The 19,752-nt window shown below is 36.9% G+C and overlaps 6 protein-coding genes across 7 annotated transcripts in view; 2 read left to right on the top strand and 4 right to left on the bottom strand.

The window, feature by feature from the left end:
• LOC104818434 (21 kDa protein-like) overlaps positions 1-394 on the bottom strand; it is a 1,183-nt gene extending 789 nt beyond the window's left edge. Inside the window, exon 1 of the mRNA XM_010548034.1 lies at positions 6-394. Coding sequence (XP_010546336.1) covers positions 6-348 — 343 coding nt within the window. The 5' untranslated portion in view covers positions 349-394. The remainder of the gene's footprint in view (positions 1-5) is intronic.
• Positions 395-2,854: 2,460 nt separating this feature from the next.
• LOC104818423 (primary amine oxidase-like) lies at positions 2,855-6,506 on the bottom strand. Its single transcript, XM_010548025.2, has 7 exons — positions 6,023-6,506; positions 5,050-5,521; positions 4,243-4,541; positions 4,042-4,155; positions 3,508-3,960; positions 3,310-3,407; positions 2,855-3,212 (listed from the first exon to the last, which is right to left on the bottom strand). The coding sequence occupies exons 1-7, from the start codon at positions 6,494-6,496 to the stop codon at positions 3,002-3,004; spliced, it is 2,121 nt and encodes a 706-aa protein (XP_010546327.1). The 5' UTR covers positions 6,497-6,506; the 3' UTR covers positions 2,855-3,001.
• A 1,736-nt stretch (positions 6,507-8,242) lies between these two features.
• On the bottom strand, positions 8,243-9,067 carry LOC104818418 (probable calcium-binding protein CML13). The gene has a single exon (XM_010548012.1). The coding sequence runs from the start codon at positions 8,931-8,933 to the stop codon at positions 8,487-8,489; it is 447 nt and encodes a 148-aa protein (XP_010546314.1). The 5' UTR covers positions 8,934-9,067; the 3' UTR covers positions 8,243-8,486.
• Positions 9,068-10,993: 1,926 nt separating this feature from the next.
• Positions 10,994-11,893, top strand: LOC104818398. Its single transcript, XM_010547977.1, is given in 3 exon segments — positions 10,994-11,085; positions 11,259-11,477; positions 11,479-11,893. Coding segments are annotated over 3 exon segments (678 nt in total). The 5' UTR covers positions 10,994-11,019; the 3' UTR covers positions 11,872-11,893.
• On the bottom strand, positions 11,864-13,512 carry LOC104818407. Of its 2 annotated transcripts, none has more exons than XM_010547990.2 (4): positions 13,225-13,512; positions 12,454-12,545; positions 12,214-12,278; positions 11,864-12,098 (listed from the first exon to the last, which is right to left on the bottom strand). In XM_010547990.2, the coding sequence occupies exons 1-4, from the start codon at positions 13,340-13,342 to the stop codon at positions 11,942-11,944; spliced, it is 432 nt and encodes a 143-aa protein (XP_010546292.1). In that variant the 5' UTR covers positions 13,343-13,512; the 3' UTR covers positions 11,864-11,941. The 2 variants fall into 2 exon arrangements, with proteins under 2 accessions (XP_010546292.1, XP_010546300.1); XM_010547998.2 differs by having other exon boundaries at positions 11,864-12,075; positions 13,225-13,509.
• A 3,685-nt stretch (positions 13,513-17,197) lies between these two features.
• LOC104818392 (IRK-interacting protein) lies at positions 17,198-19,578 on the top strand. The gene is given in 5 exon segments (XM_010547965.2): positions 17,198-17,351; positions 17,790-18,170; positions 18,173-18,888; positions 18,999-19,053; positions 19,127-19,578. Coding segments are annotated over 5 exon segments (1,548 nt in total). The 5' UTR covers positions 17,198-17,270; the 3' UTR covers positions 19,442-19,578.
• The last annotated feature ends 174 nt before the right edge of the window (positions 19,579-19,752 follow it).

Below are 19,752 nucleotides of genomic sequence, written 5' to 3'. Positions count from 1 at the left end.
GGCGCCCGCCTCTCCAGGCCCGAGGCTTGCATGGCGGCGTCGGGAGATGAACTTGACGAGCCTTTGGGTGGATTTGGTCTCGGAGAGGGTGAGATTGAGAGCGGTGATGGCGAGCTTTTCGGGGTCGGAATCGATCAGAGAGGCGTAAGGGTAGAGACAACTGTAGCATAGGGTTTGGTAGAGAGTGGCGTTGCATGATGTTTTGATGTAATCCAGGTTGGTTTGGTTTGAGTTCATAATTGTTTGGTTTGAATCGGATGTTTGGTCTGCGGCTGAAGCGTTGGAGACTTGGAGAAGAAGAAGAAGAAGAGACGCAGAAAAGATTGGGTTTTGAGATAAGATTTTCATCTTTTTTTTTCTTTCCTTTGGTATGTTAGAGAATGGCTATGTATGCACCCGCATATATGTGTATATATAGCAATAATAAGAAGTGTGAGACGCATTTATGAAAGTTGCGTTAGCAATCTGCATCAAATATTATACGGAAAACGCTAATAATCAAAATATCGCAACCAACCCAAAATCAGGCCGTATATAATATTTTATGTGTATAATCGTGTATTAAAGTTTTATAGTAATAATTCGCTAAATATTAATAATATATGAATTAGTATATAGCTATATAAACTAAATTAAGTACTAATATTGCGCCCCAAACTCGGAGGAAATGAAGTACAATTGCCTTTGGATAAGTACGGTGTTAATTTCAAAAGATATCGTTTATTTTTTTCTAGAAACGAAAATTATTTTTGTCGGCGTTTTTTTAATTAAATAATAATTACGTATAATTTGAAAATGAAAAAGATTCCAACATCGACATCATGATATTGATATTGAACCCACAAAGGAAATATGAGACAACAAAAGAAACTCACAAGGAACAATGGAAACAAAACTGACCCCCCAAAAAACAAATAATTTCATTTTCATACATTGATTTTTATATGGCTAAATATCATTTGATATTACAAAGATTAATTAAATAAAAATGTGTTAAGCATAGTAGTGATTATGAGACTGTTGAATTGATATCTCCTTTCACCTGACAGAATGATTATACATTTAGCTAATGATTACAGACAATCATATTATATGGTTGGCCCTTTAAATTTCACTAATTTCTAAGTTGTTTCCATATAATAATAATAATAATAAACCTTAGACATTCTTCTCCAAATAAATTAAACGTTCCATATATAGACGCATTTTGTACAAAAACATATGCTTGAGATTATGAACTCCAAAACTATATATATATTGTATGATGCGATATAAGCACATTTTTAAGAAGATATTTTCCACGTTTTCGAATATCAATCAATCATTTATATTACTTTGGACTCATTAATATACACAAATCAAAGCATTTTTGTATAGTGAGATTTAACCTCCCAATTTAATTTGAGAAACGAGATTTGAGTATTTTAATTATACTTCCATTAATTATTATTTTCACAATAATCTTCTTCTTCTTCTTCCTTTTTTTTTTTTGCTTTTTAGATTTTCCATTTTTTTCTTTAGCTCTTTGGACATGAAGTTTGTAGGTTTCTTGTCGCCATTTTGATCAAACCAAAACGGGACAGAGTTGAAATCCTTTGTGTTTTTTTTTTCTTGCAATGTATTTACATAGAAACCTCACAAAACTACAATGCATAACACGTTTAATCGTCTAAATTATCCACAAGTAGCAACTAATTTCCAAATAATATAATACTTTATCATCCTTTTTAACATATTTTATTTTGGTTTTCATGCACATAGAATTTTCTAATAGGTGGTGCTTTCTAAAATTTTAAGACAGAATAAAAAAAATCGAAATACATTGATTATAAACAAATATTAAACATTTTTTTCTCAAACACTATATATATTTTCAGGATTCATGATGTTACAATTTACAATTTACAATTACATTTAAATTATTTTATAATGAATGATAATAGCTTAGAAATCACTCTAATCAATGTTAATCTTAGCATATATCAATTTAAATGTTAAGATCATATGATAACTTTAAGATTAAAAAAAATATATCCTGTGATATATAGTTGATTTCACCTACAAAGAAAATTTATGAAAATATTAACTCCATTTTATCGTGAATGTATAAACAAAAGAAACAATAACAGCTGCCAATATATTTTAAATATAATTAATTATCACCCATTTTAAAACCTAATATAAATCACTCACGTGGAGATATGAAATTTTATTGGAATATTCTATTATTTTTCGTCGATTATGATATATTTCACCGTCATATCCCTTGGCGTTTTGTGCGTTCATGGACTCGAATAATCAATTGGTTGTGGTCTTGCATGAGCTTTCGCGACTGGTGGTGGTCCACTATTACAATACATGGACTACATAAATAAATAAAATATTTTGTTTTTTTTTGTTTACTTTAAAATTGTGTTTATTTATGTTTTTTTTTTTGTAATGGTTTATTTATGTTTCCCATTGTAATATCTGTAGGCTGCGTAAGGCTGAGAATTTCCAGTTTGTTTATCCTTATTCAGTTTCAAATTGTCACAAAATTAAAATAAAGAGTGTTTATTTCAGGTTCAATTCGGATATGGCGTAGATTGGGGATTAGTATATAAAATATATTATCTTTAAATAAAAGAGGTTCGGTTCTCGGGCCGGTTTATGTAATTAATCTTATAGTATGTATTTGGGTTTGTTTTCGTATGAGAGGTTGAACCAAAGCAAGGCATAATTAAATTCGGTTCAATTTGACCTTAGATTATCTATAGATCGGTTTAGTTTGTATTTAAATCATGTGTTATGTCAATGTCATGGATACGAATATGATGAAAGGCTTCTAAAGAATTTCAATACAGCTTTGCCCTATAAACCGGTACCGGTTTAAACCGGCTTTTCTGGTTTTGTATAATTGTGAATCTTTTCCCTTACATTGGACTTACGGACTTACAAAGGGCTACAAAAAGATCACATAAATTTATTGGATTTAATTTTACCTTACAGTAAACCGGATCAATCAAGATGTAGCAGCCGGTCTACAAACCGGTAGATCTTTCTCGAAGAAGGGTTCAACCCCAAGGATCGGATTGCTTTCGAAAAAATTAACCGGTTTAAGCTCGAAGCTAGCCGACACCGTTGGCATAACCGGATAATCTTCTTGACACGGGATGTGATGGAATCCTAACGTGTACCACAAGACTATATCCTTGTTCTCGATCGAACGGTCCCTGTTTCACCACCAACACAAACAAGATGCAAACATATTGGTAATGTTATTAACCGGGAATGGTATGAATTATCGGTATGGCGTATCGGTTTACTTACCGGTCGGACCAGACCTGTAGAGTGTCATCACCCTGGCTTTGGTACATTAGAACTCCTCCGGCCCATTGCTCTGACCGGTTGTACCGAGTCACCCATATCTAAACCGGTTTAAATCAATCATCAAATTAGCATCATGAACCTAACATTTTGCTATTGAACCGAACATATACCAAGTAAACCAAAATTTTGTAGAAGTACCTGATTGTTAGTGAAAGCACCTCGAATTTGTGGTGGATCGTCGTGGTCGAGCAGACTCGCTGAGTTACCACCCGGTACGATTTTGTACCCGGCCGGGTTTCCTAACCGAGACCGCCGGTTAGGGTTTACAACGTGGAATTCATACGGGTCATAGAGATTGAGCTTGATTTGAGCATCCTTCTCAGTCTTGGCTACATACTTCTTGACCTTAAGGTAACTCTTCCTTGGCGATTTCCCTTTCGGAACTCTCTGCTTCTCTAGATGAACCTTAACGAAAGAGTTATTCGTCGATCCATCGATGTCCATGTCTAAATGAAACGTTACGAAATGATCATGTACGACTCCTATCACGTTCTCGGAGATCAACGGTCCAGAATCGTCCTCTTTGTCGCCGAGATCATCTACGTTTTGGTACGGCGTTCCTTTCACCATAAGCATTCCCGAGGCCGAAACCTATGGAGAACTTTTCGGTATAAGCGAATGTATAACTGAATCTAAAAGCCAAGAATCATTATAAAGTTACGTTTCTCATACCGTAACACGAATCAAACCATCGGTTTGAAACTCCCAGTCGAAAATATAGTCGTAATTTCCAACCGAAACCGCCATCCTAGCCACTAGTGTCACCTTTGCCCTCGATTCCCTAATCTGCCATCCGAATCATACAAAAATGAAATATTTCATAAAAAGAGAAACCGGTCTTTAGAGGATTCGAGGCACAAGAAACAAACATACGCCTTGTTCGGGGAGAAGGATCTCAGAATGTCGCCAGCTAACGTCGCCGGCATAACGTTCAAACAAACAAATCATGTTGGATTGGATATAAGGTATTCCGTCGGGAGAGGAGAAGACGCCGTCGAGATAGTAAGCGTTTCGTGGGCAATCGTTGAGAGGGACGAGCGGCATTGCCGTGGGGCCCAACCCGAACTCGCCGACGTCCATGTACGATTTGAAGTACCATCCTTCTTCAGGGTCCATGTACGGAACGAACATCTCCGACGCAAACCCTTTGTACATCACACTCCTTGGTTCACCTGGGTTATATTGTAGATTTCAAAATGTAAGGCTGAATAGTAAGACCAGTAAAAATCTAGGGACCATTTCGTAAAAAGTATTTATTGAAGCTTGTCACATCTTTTCTTCATGGAATATGATATGGATACTTACTAGAAGATTCTGTCTAAGTAGGTGGCACATGGACTTAAAAAGATTATTACAAAAACATATTATAAGGTTTCTCGATTACAATAACATAATTATTTGCTAGTAATACCAACTCTATGATTAGCAATAATAAAAGGTCGATGATTAGCGTATTTTATTCGTTGAGACCGGCCATGTTTAGTCTAAAATAGACGAGTTTCACTAACAAAGTTATCATTTCCCCAAAGTTTATATCTATTTCTTCTAATAATAAAAGGTACTTATTTATTGAAATTTGCCGTTTTCTTCAAACTATTTTAAATCTGTGTTCTTAAGAGTAAGTATTAAGAGCTCAATTATTTTTATTTTTTTTCTTTTTATATAAAAGAATTAGGTTACCTGTCTCGGAGTCGCGAACCGTAGCTTGAGAAATGATTAAACCGGCTCGTTGGTCCGGTCTGATATGGAAAACCCAATTGGCCCACTTGACCAAATGACCATCTTCAACCCTAAAACTCGGACCCTCCGGTTGCTCAATGGAAATAGGGTTGATCCGGTCCATCTGAGCCGGTTTATTCTGAACCTTAAACCGGTAATCTGTACCGGCACCTTTAGGAACCGGAACCGGACCCTTGTCCACGATCTTAATGACTTCCAATCTGTCGATATCGACCGTCATATAAAGGCCTTCGATGGGTCTCATGAAGAAATTGGGAGTGCCTTGCTGTGAAAAGCATTGAATCTTTATGACTCGTCGTCCTTCTTCGTCCGGTCCGAACCATCCGGCCGATGGGGTTATGCATTTCAGATCGGCGTACGGAATCCCTCGAGCCTTGATCGAGTTGTTGAACTCTATGCTCTTGAATGGAACCTGCAGGTTCGGTCGGCACATTGGTCTAATTATTAATCCAAATTGGCCATAGTTAATCAGATGTAAAACGAGCTTATTCGGTCCACCAAATTATATTTCGATACATAAACGAGTTGACCATTGTGAGACCAAATAAATGGTTCATATCCAAAAAATATGTTTTCAAGTCAAATACAACTACTATATAGTTGTTATCGATTTGACATATTGAAGAATAAAGTGTGAAAAAGAATAGAATAAAAGATATAATTAGAGTTGATTAAGGTCCAGTTTGCAATATAATTCGTGATTCATCCGACCTCGTGGATGATTACGAACTGGTTCAAGCGATTTATTAACCCATTTTACACTCATACAGTAAACCGTATAGAATAAAAGAAATTCCGGTTGTAGTATCGGTTCGTGAACGTGTCTAATAAACCGGCAAGCTAATACCAAATTCATCGGCCGGTTTCCGAACCGGACATATACGGTTTTATATAACCATGCATACATACATACCTGGGAAGCCGCCATGATTTCGTTCGAGGTGAGAATCGGGTACCCAGAAGTAGGGTTGACCCGATCGGACACGACCCGACCCGAATCCAGATGAACCGTCATCACGTGGGTTTCGCCGTTCCACATCGCCACGACCTCCGCCGTACGCGGCGGAAGCCGATCACCCTTCCTCCACCGCGTGACACGCGTCTTCTCCGGCTCGTCGAGGGTCATGGCGTGGATCTTCGCTGACCCGGATCCGAAACCCGGGTTATAACCCGTTAATATGGCTCGAACCCTGTCGATTTCTCTCGCCGTCAGCGGGTCAAGCGGGTGACGTGGCTTCTCCTCCGAGCGGTCGACCCGGGCCGTGGAGCCCGACCCGAGAGTGGGATTGAAATTCGGGTCGGGTCGATAAACCCATGAGTAGGTTGCGAAGAGGAAGAGTAAGGCGAAGAGGAAGAGAGAGAGACGAGCTAAAAAAGAATCCGCCATTGTTGACAGATCTGTGTGAGGACAGTTATATTTTATAGTATAGATATAGTAATCAAAATTGGGCGCTGACTCTAAATAAATTTGGAAATAAGGTGATGTTGATGTTGATGTTGATGTTTCCTAAACTAAAAGGTTTTACTATAGTTTACCCAAAAAAAAAAGGTTTTACTATACATTTTTTTTACGATACAACGCTTCATTATGTAAGAATTAAAAGAAAAAAACAACATATTATTCGTATAATTAAAATCATTTTGTACGAGAAAACCGTGATGCATGACCATACACAACAACTAAAATAATAAAATGGTTACGGCCCATCCAAACAACTAATCTAATTTACTCTTCATAATGAGTAAATGTATATACGGTCACGGTTTACATGAATATGAAATTCTGAAATTCTTAATAAAAAAATATCATAGAATTACATATCTCAAGACCATATAATAGCATGAACTCTATTGTTTTTTTTAATGATTATTGCTTTAAATAACGCGTCCCAAACGTGGCTAACAGCGACAGATAAAACAAAAAATATCTTATCAAAACATCACCTGCCAACGGAACGGCGATTACTATGATTTTGAATGGATATGGTTTTTATTTTGGGTTTTTGGTTTTAGTTTTGGATTTTGGTTTTTAGTTTTTGGTTTTTGGCTTTTGGATTTTATAATATTTGAAAACTCAAAAAAGTAGCTTTTGGTTTTTCATTGATTTTTTCACTAAAATGACTTTCCAAGTTTTTAGGAAAAGTAATTTTGTAAAAACTTGAATGTTATTTTTTTTTTGTTTTTGGATTTCAAAAACTCCAAAAACTCCTACCATTCAAAGCCATATCTTTTTTTGGGGCATGGGCCCAGACAGCAGGCTTTTTTTGTGTTTTAATTTTTTCAGACACTTAGAATTCCTTAATTATCATATTTATTTGATAAATGGAATACTCCACTTCAAGAAGAGGGAACCATCAGACCCAACCACTTTTATTACCGGTTATAACCCGTTTCATGGTCTCACTCACTTAAACCAAACTAACCACTTGCCGTTTAGTTTTAACCGGTCCAATCTCAATTTGTTTCACAGGCTAGACCAAACCAAACCGAACCGAGATCAATGAGATTCAGAATGAGATATTTCTCAGTAAAGGGTCACATAAGATACCAGTAAATGCCTCTGAATGTATGTCTAGACCAAACCGGACCGAACCAAATCTAGATCAATGACATTCAGAATGAGACATTTCTCAGCAAAGGGTCACATAAAATGCCTCTGAATGTAGGTCTCTCTATCTACAAACCTGATACAAGTAGTCAATGAACAAAGGTTTGTCTAGCTCAATGGCACGAGTCTAGTTAGTATAGCATCACAATTCACAAGGGCCTGGACCATTTTCGACTCCAGCCCGATGGTTCCTCGTCGTGGGAAAGAAAGCCTCGTCGTGATCGCTGTTTTCAAGAACGGCGAAAGCAAGTCACCGCAAACTCCTAAGATCTTTCATCAGTCCAAACCGAAAGCAAAATGACAGCAGAAAGGGAGTTTGAACAAAGTAAAGCTCAAAGATCATTGCAGGATCTCTGTACAAGATCACCCATCAACAACTACAGTTGGCAGAACTAGAAGATGAACAAGACGATGTTATGACGCAGATGGGTTGTGTTCATACCGTAAATTGCATCTAATCTACTCCCAGATCTATGTGAATATACACATGGGTACAATTGTATTTTGATAAAGCCATAAATCTGGTAAAAAAAATGAGAGATTTTAACAGTTCTTGGAAATAGATAATGAAGAGGATCATCCACACAGAGAAAAACAAACAGGAAGAACATAAAGTTAGAACTGTCCCATAGGAAATTCCCCAATCGTATTGCAAACCAAATGCCAAACAAGCCCTAGAATTCGTTCAAACCAACAGTCGGATAAACGAAGGAATCATCTCGAATTCGTTCCCAGATTCAGATTTCAGCAACGAGGTAAAGATTAGATCTCACTTGGCGACCATCCTGGCGATGAACTCCTCGTACCGGATCTTACCATCGGACCCAACATTAACTTCCCGGATCCACTCATCGAACTCGCTAGGCTCCAGCTTCTCGCCGATGCTGGTGAGTATATGCCTCAGATCCGAGACAGCTACGAACCCAGTTCCTTCCTTGTCGAGAACTTTGAACGCGTCACGAAGCTGGCGATCGAAAGGCTCCGGCTTCAGGTGCTTCGCCATGAGATCGAGGAACCGATCGAAATCGAACGGCGACGTGAGATTCTCAGAGGCGATGATGGATTTCAACTGGGATTGTGTCGGATTGCCTCCAAGGGACCGCATGAGGATCCCGAGCTCCGACGGAGCGATTTTCCCGTCGCCGTCGGTGTCGAAGAGAATGAACGCCTCCTTCATCGACGAGACCTGGCTGTCGGTCAGATTGTACTTTCCCATTTTGCCTTCTCCCGGATTCTTGGATCGGTTTTCCTTTCCGGGTCCCCTCTCTCTCTCTCTCTCCCCGTGGAATTTCCTATTCACTCCTGTACAATGGAAACCGACGATCTCAAGGGTGGCGTTGACGATTCGGAGGAGACGAGGCAAAACGGTGTCGTTTATAAGCTATGGCAAGGCTCAATTGGATGGGCCTGGCCCATTATCCTTTACTTTTAGGAAAAATCGACCAAAAAACACTATACTATACTATGTGACTATGTCTACTCTTTCTTTATAAAAAAAAATACTATATTTATACTTACGCCGAAATATACACATGTATTCTTCAAATATTAAACAAAAAAACATGTAACTTTTATTACCAAACAAACCTTATATTTATATTTATTCGTCGAAATATATACGTACTTTATAAATTCTAACAAATAAATCCCTAAACGCAAATGACAAAAAAATACGGTAAAAAATTTGTCTGAATCTAACCCAACCGATATATATCCGAACCGAATCGAATTGATTAAAATAATATACCATATTAGATATGAGTATTTCAAATCCGAAATAACTGAACCCAAAATAATCGAACCGGATTCGACCGATATATATTCGAACCGAATCGATCAATTAAATTAATATAACAGATTGAATATGAATATTTCAAATCCGAAATAACCGAACCCAAAATAATTGTATTTATTTAAATAACATATTATTTTAAATAATCGACTCTGAAATAACCGAATCTAAAATACACTAGATTGGATTTATATCAGTCGGATTCTATTCGGTTATTTCGAATTTGAAATATTCATATCTAATATGGTATATTATTTTAATCGCTTCAATTCGGTTCAGGTATATATCAGTTGGGTTAGTTCTGATAAATTTTTTACTATCCTTTTTTAGCATTGCGTTTAGGAGTTTATCTGGTAGAATTTAGAAACTACATATATATTTCGACGAATAAATATAAATATCAAGTTTGTTTGGTAATAAAAAGAGTACATGGTTTTTTTTGTTTTAAATATATTAAAGAGTGTATATATATATTTTGGTGAATAAATGTAAGTATAGATTTTTTATAATAAAAAAATATAGAATTTTTTCTCAAAAAATATAGGATATTTTTTGCCATTTCAGCTTCATTATATAAAGAAATATTCATATGTGTACACGTGAAGTTGTGTTGATTGGATATCCGATAAAACTCCAATCATATATATATATATATTTGATTTACACAAATATCAATGTGTAATCAGTCAATTTAATAGATTCAAATGACCAATTAAGCATTTTCTGCTTAGAGTGTGGACCGAATCATCATGTTTTAAAATGTTTCCACCTTCCGATGTGAGATTTATGTGTATAGAGAGAGACCAAAATTAGTGGGGAGGGAAAGGGACATAACATGACCTAATGATGCTTTCGATCAAAAGCCTCTCGTGTCATTTTCCAAGTGAAAGCAAATAAAAATAGAATAATATATATATATATATATATATATATGTATGTATTTGTTGGTGAATATCTAAACCAAAATATTTTACCATTTTAAAATGTCAGTCGGTCCTTACTAATTAAAGATTAGCAGTTTAATCTCGTTGTAAACCAAATCCAAACCTTCGCTTGTGAAAATGTCGATGGCGATGGTCCAAAATATCCCCAGAAAACAGGAAGCAAAATATATTCTAGAAAAAACAAATTTTCTTGAAATATTTATTTATTGATAGTCCTCAATTCTAAAATATTTTTCCCAAGTATACCATGGAATTATTATATGAATACAAGAACTCTCACTCTAACACCGCCATCTTATCGGTTAATTGCGTATGAATGTGTCAATAAAGCTAGTGGTACATTTTATGTAACCGGCAAGGACTCATTTTAATGTGTAACAATTTAAGGAGGCACTTGAAAAATTTATAACAGTAGGGGCAAATCAAGAAACAAATCATAATACAGGGGGCTGCTTTCCAAAAATAAAAAAGAATCTGCGAATAAAAGGCAAAACGTGCGATTTTGCTTTGCTTATTGTCATATGTTATAGAAGGAAAACATCCTCTGTCAGTGAAGAAGAAGAAAGATGAAGATGAAGCTGGTTTGGTCTCCGGAGACAGCATCAAAAGCTTACATAGACACAGTTTAATCGGTAAGTAATATTTTCCCGACAACGATTCCGATGCAATCTTGTCGTAATCTCTTACGTATCGCACCATTCCCAAGAACCTGTTCTTGGATTTTTTTTTTTTCCAGAACTAAGGTTTCGTTTTTTGGGTATTGCAAAGTTCCAATTTTGGGGTTTTTTTTTTTCATTTTTTGCAGTGCGAGAATCTGGGAACGCCGGGGGCGACGGAGCTGATCGCAGCCATGGCGGCGGGCTGGAACGCGAAACTGATAGTGGAAACATGGTCTGAAGGCGAAGCCATAGCCACGAGCATTGGCTTAACAGTCGCGGCCCATCACACAAACGCCAAACACATATGCATCCTACCAAACGCGAGTTCCCAGACCGCTTATCTCCAACTCCAAAGCCATATCAAAAGAAGAATCCGCGTTTTCCTCAAACGCACCAGAGATCATCGTCGCTGAAAATCCCGAGAAAGCGATGAAGAAGCTGCAAGGGGTCGACTTCCTGGTCGTTGATTGGCGGCATAAGGAATTGGCGTCGGCCGTTTTGCGAAACGCTGCGTTCGGTGGCCGAGGAGCGGTTGTAGTCTGTAGAAGCGGTTACTCGACAAGTGCTTCGGGGTTCAGCTGGAGAAGGGCGTTGGCCAGAGACCGGAAAGTTGTAAGAACGGTGACAATTCCGGTGATGGGAGGGTTAGATATCTCACACGTGGCAGCAACTAAAACGGAAAAGGAAGATGATAACAAGAGAAGATGGATCAGACACATTGATCAAAGATCAGGAGAAGAACATGTTATCAGAAAATAGGGACAACACAATTTGATTGGTCTGTACATTGCAATTACAACTGATATATATGATGAGATACAAGCTAAGTTTATAGATTAGGGAGTTTTAATACATTTACAAGATAAGTTCCTACTCCTACATCTTTACAATCTTCTTCTTCTTCTTCTTCTGTTCTTGTACTGGAGGTGGAGGTACATATTCGGTTGCATGGATAATCTTCTCCTGTTCGGATTATTACACAAAAACTTCGAGAGAATCAGTTTACAATACAATGAAGAGAAGTTTAAACAAACAAAAAAATCGATTTGAAGAATCTTTGATAAAAAGGAAGGTAATGAGAGGAAGAAGAAAACTAGGTACCTGACTTCTGTGTTATAGTTTTGGTTAGCTGATAGCTCTCCCTCTTTGTTAATACCATTCTTCTCCTGTCCATAGATAACACTCTCGTTAAACCAAAACAAAGAAGGAGAAATAAAAAAAACATATCCGAAAAGCGTAACCCTAAAACCGTCGTCAGCTGGTATGCATTGCATCGGCTAGGTTCCCTGTCATATTTTTCTAGTAAATTGAGGGGGCGGGGGGGAATGGAGCAGAACAAACCATCTGCATAATCCTCTGCCTGATCCTGTCACTTAGGCGGAATGCATTTCCGCATTGAAGGGCATGTCGGGCTTTGGAATTCACTTCAAACACTGTTACAGGTGAAGCACCACCGATACATCAGACAAGTCATAAAGATGCTAGGAATGAAATGGGGAAAGAAGACACCTTTGTTCACATTTCGACCTCACGGACGGACCACAGTAAAAAGTTGACAGTGACATGATCAAAAACCAGACATCTAAGCCATATATATGCATTAAATTCTTCAATGTGGGGGAGAGTATTGTCAAATTTTGGTTACCATGGTAAAGTTTTAATCCATTGGAAGATAAGAGAATAATAACCCTTTAAACGGTTTTCATTCAATTGCCCATCCCAAAACACTCAAAGGCTTGTATGGAGCTCTATAAGAATCCATACAAGGTCACATTTTCCTCCACCTATCCCAGAACAGAATACTGACTATGAAATCATCCGACCGATTTTCGATACCCCTTATATGATTTTCACTGGAAAGCACCAAAAGTCAGGAATTGACTAAAATTATATTCATCTCTTGCAAATGATGGTCGGATTATGATGACTGAATCGTGGTCTATGGTATGGCCATCACAGTAAAATTTCACAAGGCTCATCAAAAATCAGACCCAATCATCTCTCACAAATTTCATTTCTTTCTTGGGTTTTGCCCAGAAATCCAAACACACCCCTGAAAACTTTACAGGGAACAAACAAAGCACTGAATGCGAAAGCGATGATCATTGATACCAGAAGAAATCTGCGGAGTAAGCTCGTTCCCTGTAGATCGAAGAGACCTTCCGATCTCCCCCACTGGGAAGTCTCCGCCGCGAACCGGAAACCACGAGGAACCGAAGACTTCTTCCATTGTCTCCGACGCGGCAGGATCATGTTCGTCGTCGTCCTAATCGCCGCCATTTTCGCCTTTGAGGATTCCTATGCCGATGGAGGGAAGGGGAAAGACCAAAAAAGAGAAACTGATTTCACGATGTTCCCAATTTCCGGTTCTGGAAAACCAATGGTTCGTTTTACGGTCTGGTTTTGGGTGGTTCGCTAAACCAATTAAATTCGAAGAACAAAACGTAAATATATAACATTATTTTCTAAAATATTATACGCTTCTTCACATAAAACCTGCGGATATACGCGTATACATAAATGTGTCACTGCTGTAAATCATCATATGCATACACACGTGTGTGTATATATATATATATATGGAGATGTACACTTTGAAATGAGACAATATTTGGCAAAGTGAAAAATGTACGTTGGAAGTTTGTTTTGTCGTGGCCCGATGTTTCCCTTCGGCATTGGTTTGTCCCATTCCCCTGACCGGTCTGACCCGGTAACCCAACCAACGTCATTTTTTTAAATTTAATCAAAATAAATTATTTATCTATTTATTTATACAAAAATGTTTTTAAAAATCAGAAAAAACAGTGACACGTGCACATGATCCAAAACGATAAAAGAGACGTGTCACGCAAAGTCAGCGAGCTTTTGATGTAAAAGAAAAGCCCAATGGCCCATCGAAACCTGTTTTGACCATCTTACCCTCCGTTTATCTCAGTAATTACTTTCACATGCCCCTTGTACATTTCTCTCCCTTTGTGTTTTATTTAAAATTGTTGGAATATATATATATATATATATCATATGTATAAAGGAGAAATAAAAATAAAATGGAACATATAGTTTTGGATGAAATGAATGACCAATTTAAAAAGAGAGAGAATGAGAAGAGAGATCTATGGATAGATATTATTGTGGAATTCTTGCGCTTTATCAAAAGGTCCACAAAGAGAATTATTAGTAAATAGATACACCGATAGTTTAATGCTTGCGGATATTTAATTTGATAAAATTTAAATATAAATAAAATTTGATTTTATTCATTCATAAAATTTTCTAGTATAATATAGATTAGAAATTTGATTGGATTTATATTGTATGGAAAAGTAATGTTGAGGAATAAAACAGTTTAAATTTACAGATTAACAATATATTTTAATTTAAATAGAATTTTATTACCCTCATCGACAATTTTTAGTGTGTAAATTGCGAGTTTATGTTTTGGTTCGAGTGAGTTGCGGGAATATAGATTATATATCCTTCTAATATCGTTTATAGAAGTAAGTTCGGATATTGAAACTATATCATTTAAAGTTAGGGAAACATTATTTATTTTTTATTTTATTAATATAACTCAATCACAAGACACATGATAAAGAAAATTAATTTCACCCGAGAAGGAGCATGCAGGACCCAACGTATGGGGCACATCATCTCGCCTATTTATATTTCTAATGTTTCTATATATATATATATATATATATATATGTGTGTGTATTGAGTTATATATAAATGTTCAAATTATAAGAATTTGATATCTATCTAAGCTAAAATCTATACCACCATAAATGAAAAAATATTTTTAATATCTAAATTAATGGGTATGAGTTGAACATGCACAAGTATTATAGATTATTCGGATTAATATTCAAATAATATGAATATTAAAATTTAAAATTTGATTTGTAAAATTCATATAATAAAAATTGTTCGAGTATTATGAAATATTCGAGTTCGAATTTTGTAAATAAATAAATGTTCTTTATTTTGTTATTCAATATATGGTACTTTGTTTATAATAAATAATAAAAAAATGATTTAAAAACTTGTACTTTTTTAATAAATATAAAATATAAACGATACAACTAAAATTTTGATAATTTCTACCGACCCCTGCGACAAGGAACAAAACCCAATGAATGGCACACCAATCTACAAGTGATATACTTGATGATATATATATATATATATATATATATATGCATATGCGGATCTATGTTATAAGCTATGGGGCATATGCCCCCACTCATTTTATTTAAAAAACTTGATTTCATTATAAATTTCTAACAAAAATTGTTAAATGCCCCCATAAAAAATTTTAAATTTATCCCTTAAATTAGAATATTTTTTATATTGCCCCATTGATATGTGTATATATATATATATATTGAGGGTATGGATGGATGGAAGTGGGTCAAGCTGCATGAATGAGGTGGTTGGTGAGTGCATTTGATGTTCACAATTTTCTGAAATTTGCAACTCTCATTTAATGTCACCAAATTCCACCATTCACAAAAATCCAAAAATTGCAATAAAAATAGATATATAAACGCTTTTTTTCATTTGCCTTTGATGGTTGGTAACTCCCATGCTAAACACAAATAGTGATTTAATTTAACTAACCTTAACTTTTTAGAAACGATGATTGCCCGAATGCTTATAGGATACGAAATTTAATGTTTGTTTTTTCCCCCCATAATAGGCTAATGGACATGGAAGCAATTGATAATTTAAATATTTGGTACGCCCTCTTTATCTATCTAGCACCCAATGCATTTATTAGATAAGCATCTTTTTCCTGTGATGCTTTTATTTATTTTAATTTTTTTTTGCTTTTAATTTACTTAACAGATGAAAAACTAAAAGCTCTTGAATTATTTTTTGGTCCTGATTTTCGTATTTATTATATGCCCATTGTATATTTTCATATAATTATAATTATATTATTTTGAAAATTATATTTTCCGATTTTATATATGCATTATTTATGTTCTCTTTTTTATCTGGGTTACTATTTTGTTTACATTATGCTTAATTTTGCTTTATAACCAATTTTTTTATTTTACAGAATCATTCATTTTTTAAATAAAATGTTTTTTGCAGCTTAGTTTTTAAAATTATTTTATATTCGATTTGAATTTTATTAGTTTGTTCTTAGAGAATATACTCAATCGACTTTTATATCAGATCCGGATAACGTTATATTATAGATGGTTCTGTTGGATATTAGCTTAAATATTTATAGCGTAAATGTGGTTTTGTAGATGTGTATAGTTTTGTATTCTATTTAATTATAAGGGGATGGATATCATGACGTGGAATTGGAACCAAGCGCTTTGGCTCCCATATTTATGTATACATATTCAAGCGTATTCACGGTACATACATACATACATACATACATACATACATACATACATACATACATACATACGTGTCTCATTCGCTTGTTTTATTTGCAGAGAGGAGTTTGCTGTGGATGTGTGTAAGTAGATCCAGCAAAACCTCTGGTTGGTCCAGAAGCAATGATTACAAGAAGACGAGATGAACAATAAAACCTTTGAAAGTGAAAGAAAACGAAAAGAGAGAGAAACTTAAACATCCGTTTTACATATCCAAGGAAATTACCATCATTACTATATATATATATACACACACATACATTTGCATATACATAATATATGAATTGTAAAATCCTCCACAAATCTTTTAACCGTCTCCTGATTTGGTTTGGTTTTTTTTTTCTCTTAAGCTTAGTTTACTGTTAAATGCAGGTTTATAATTAAAGGAATGAATTTTACAAGCATGATATTATTAACTTATTTGAATAAAAAGTTAAAATTTTACAGAGTAAAATTGCAAAAGATAAAATCGTTGTTAGGTCAGAATCTCCAAACTATGGTGAGGTTAAAAGGGAAACACAATTTATTATTTGACCCGAGTTTAGATGGAAAGTGAACAGTGAGATACCTTACGAGCAAGAATCATCATTCCAGTTCCATTTTTTTATAATTTGACTAAAAGAAAAAAGATAATATATATATATATATATATATATATATTATATTATAAAGTGATGATATTAAAGCAAGCATAATAAAAAGGAACCAAAAGCAAAAAAAAAAAAAAAACAGATGAGATAAACGGAAGAAGACACGAACATGAACATGGCTCCGTCGTCTTCGTCTTCTCCTTCCAAATCTCCAGTTCCTTCTCTTCACCAATCCTTCCACTTCACTCCTGTAAGTCAAACCCTTGTTTGTTTCCCGGGAAAACGCAAGAAAATCTCTGGCTTCGAAGAAAACAAATGAAGATTCGTGTTTTTCTTTGTTACCCAAAATAAAAGTTCCCTCTTTTTTCTCTCTTTCTCACAAAATTGCAGAAACTTTTTCCGTCGGGTTCGCCTTGAATATTCGTCCTTTTTCTCTGTCCTGAAAGTTTTGCCAACCCCCGTTTGTTTCCCGAGAAAATGAAGGAAAACTGGGCAGAATTAGTACTGTTACTTCTTCATCTAAAGATTGAAAACATTATCTATTCAATCTCATTGCTCGCATAAAGATCTCGTCCAGTCTCGCTTTTATACTCCTTAAAAAATTCAACCTTTTACTCTCTTAATGACATGATTCCCCCTGTTTCCCGAGAAAATTAATGTTTTTTTTCTTTTGTTTTTTCCCTTTCAGATCCCAGAATGCGAAGAAGACAGTCTCCACGAAGAAAGATGCAAAAACATAGCAACCCCAAGCAGCGATGGTGGATCCTCCGCAACTCCGAGCCGCCACCGCCGCAGCCATCATCATACGCCGACGCCTCTCCACAACCACCAAAACGGCAAATCCACAGGCAGAAAACGATACGACAACGCTTCTTCCGGAGACGGCGACGGCGGCGGAGTAGCCGTCTCCTGCAACAAATGCCGGCCGCATCACCCTCACCGGGAGAAATTCTCCGTCGTACCTCTCGAGAATCAAAACCCATCATTCATCTCGAGCCCCAACGTCATAATCAAATCGATTTTTCAGTCTCTGACTCGGAAAAGTCCGAAACCGGCGGCGGCGATCCGCATCCTCTGCCGCCGCAGCTTCCGCCGTCTTCCTCCACCGCTTCGAGGGAGGAGCAGTGGCGTTTAGCGGTGGCGGAGCTTTCCCACAAGCTCATACAAGCGACGAAGAAGAAAGAAGAAGCGGTTCTCGAAGCTTCGAGGCTGAAATCCTCCATGGCCGAGCTCGAGAAGAAGCTGACGAAGCTCGAGATTTACTGCCACAACCTGAAATCGGGTCTTGACGAATGCAGCAGCCAGAAACAGAGCATCCGAATCCGACAGGAAGACGGGTTCAACGGACATATCATCCAACAGTTCCTGGTCTCCGTGTCGGAATCCCGATCCTCGATCAGGGCACTGAGCAGATCCCTCGCGTCACAGCTACGAACAGTTGGCGGGAAAGTGTATGAGAGATTGTCTCATCTTCTTCAACCCTTCGACGTAAAGATCAACTCTTTCGCCAAAAGCCCTAAAAGCTTCGTCTTCTACCTCGAAGCCCTCCTGACCAGAGCCTTCTTCGAGGACTTTGAAGCTTCGGGGTTTCAGAAATCCGGGTCGACCCGGATCCTCAACCCGATTGATCGCTGCGAGTCTAATTACGCTTCCTTCAATGTTCTCATGGGGCTAACTTGGGACGAGGTTCTGAGCAGAGGAACCAAGCACTTCTCCGAAGAGTTCAGTCGGTTCTGCGATCGGAAGCAAGCACCCAATCTAGTTTTTAAGAGCCTCATAGCACTGTCGTTTGCACTAGCACTATCAACAGTGATAGCAAACACTTTCTCAATGCCCCAATCCATCAAACATTTCATAAACTCTCTAGCAATTGTCTCTCCCTTGTGATCTGAAATAGGCCTGAACTTTCGATGCTATCCTGGAACCGGGCTTGGCCCGGACCGCTCTTGCAGGTAAACCACGTAACCGGACCGGTTTATGGGATCTCAACATCGGTTATTGAACAAGCAAAAACCGGTTTTGCAGGCTTTCTTCGTGGCGTCGAAAAGCGTGTGGCTGGTTCACCTTCTGGCTAACTCGGTGAACCCGGGTCTCCAGATCTTTCGGGTGGAGAAAGGAGTCCGGTTCGATCCGGTTTACATGGAGGAAATAGGTGGAGACCGGGTTAGGGGTCTGGTACGAGACTCGGTTCGGGTTATGGTTCAACCCGGGTTTTACGTGTACGGAAGTGTGGTTAAGTGCAAGGTGGTTTGCAAGCATTGCATGGACGACGACAACGACCGTACGGCCATGGAATGCGGTAACGACGACAAGATTCTAGGTAGCCCGTTAGGAGTTTAAACTAAGGCATTAATGTGTTTTCCGATATTGTAATTTAAAACTTATCAGTGACTTTATTGCAAATTAATATTTAATTTGTGTTTTTTCTCGGGGGGTTTTGTGGACTGTGAAAAGTTAAATATTGGCATTTTCTCGTTGCTTTCGTTTTCTTGGATTCTATTACTTTCTCTCGTGTCATCTTATAGAGGTGTCTATGCATATACATATACATAAAGATATATACAAATACAGTGTAATGTATGTATGTATAATACATTTTGATTATACCCATACTTCAATATCGCTGACTTCATGTGTGGAATAAGATTCGA

Source organism: Tarenaya hassleriana, unplaced genomic scaffold, assembly GCF_000463585.1.
Source record: "Tarenaya hassleriana unplaced genomic scaffold, ASM46358v1 Cleome1, whole genome shotgun sequence".
NCBI lineage: Eukaryota > Viridiplantae > Streptophyta > Magnoliopsida > Brassicales > Cleomaceae > Tarenaya > Tarenaya hassleriana.
This window is presented reverse-complemented; position numbering and strand designations above follow the sequence as displayed.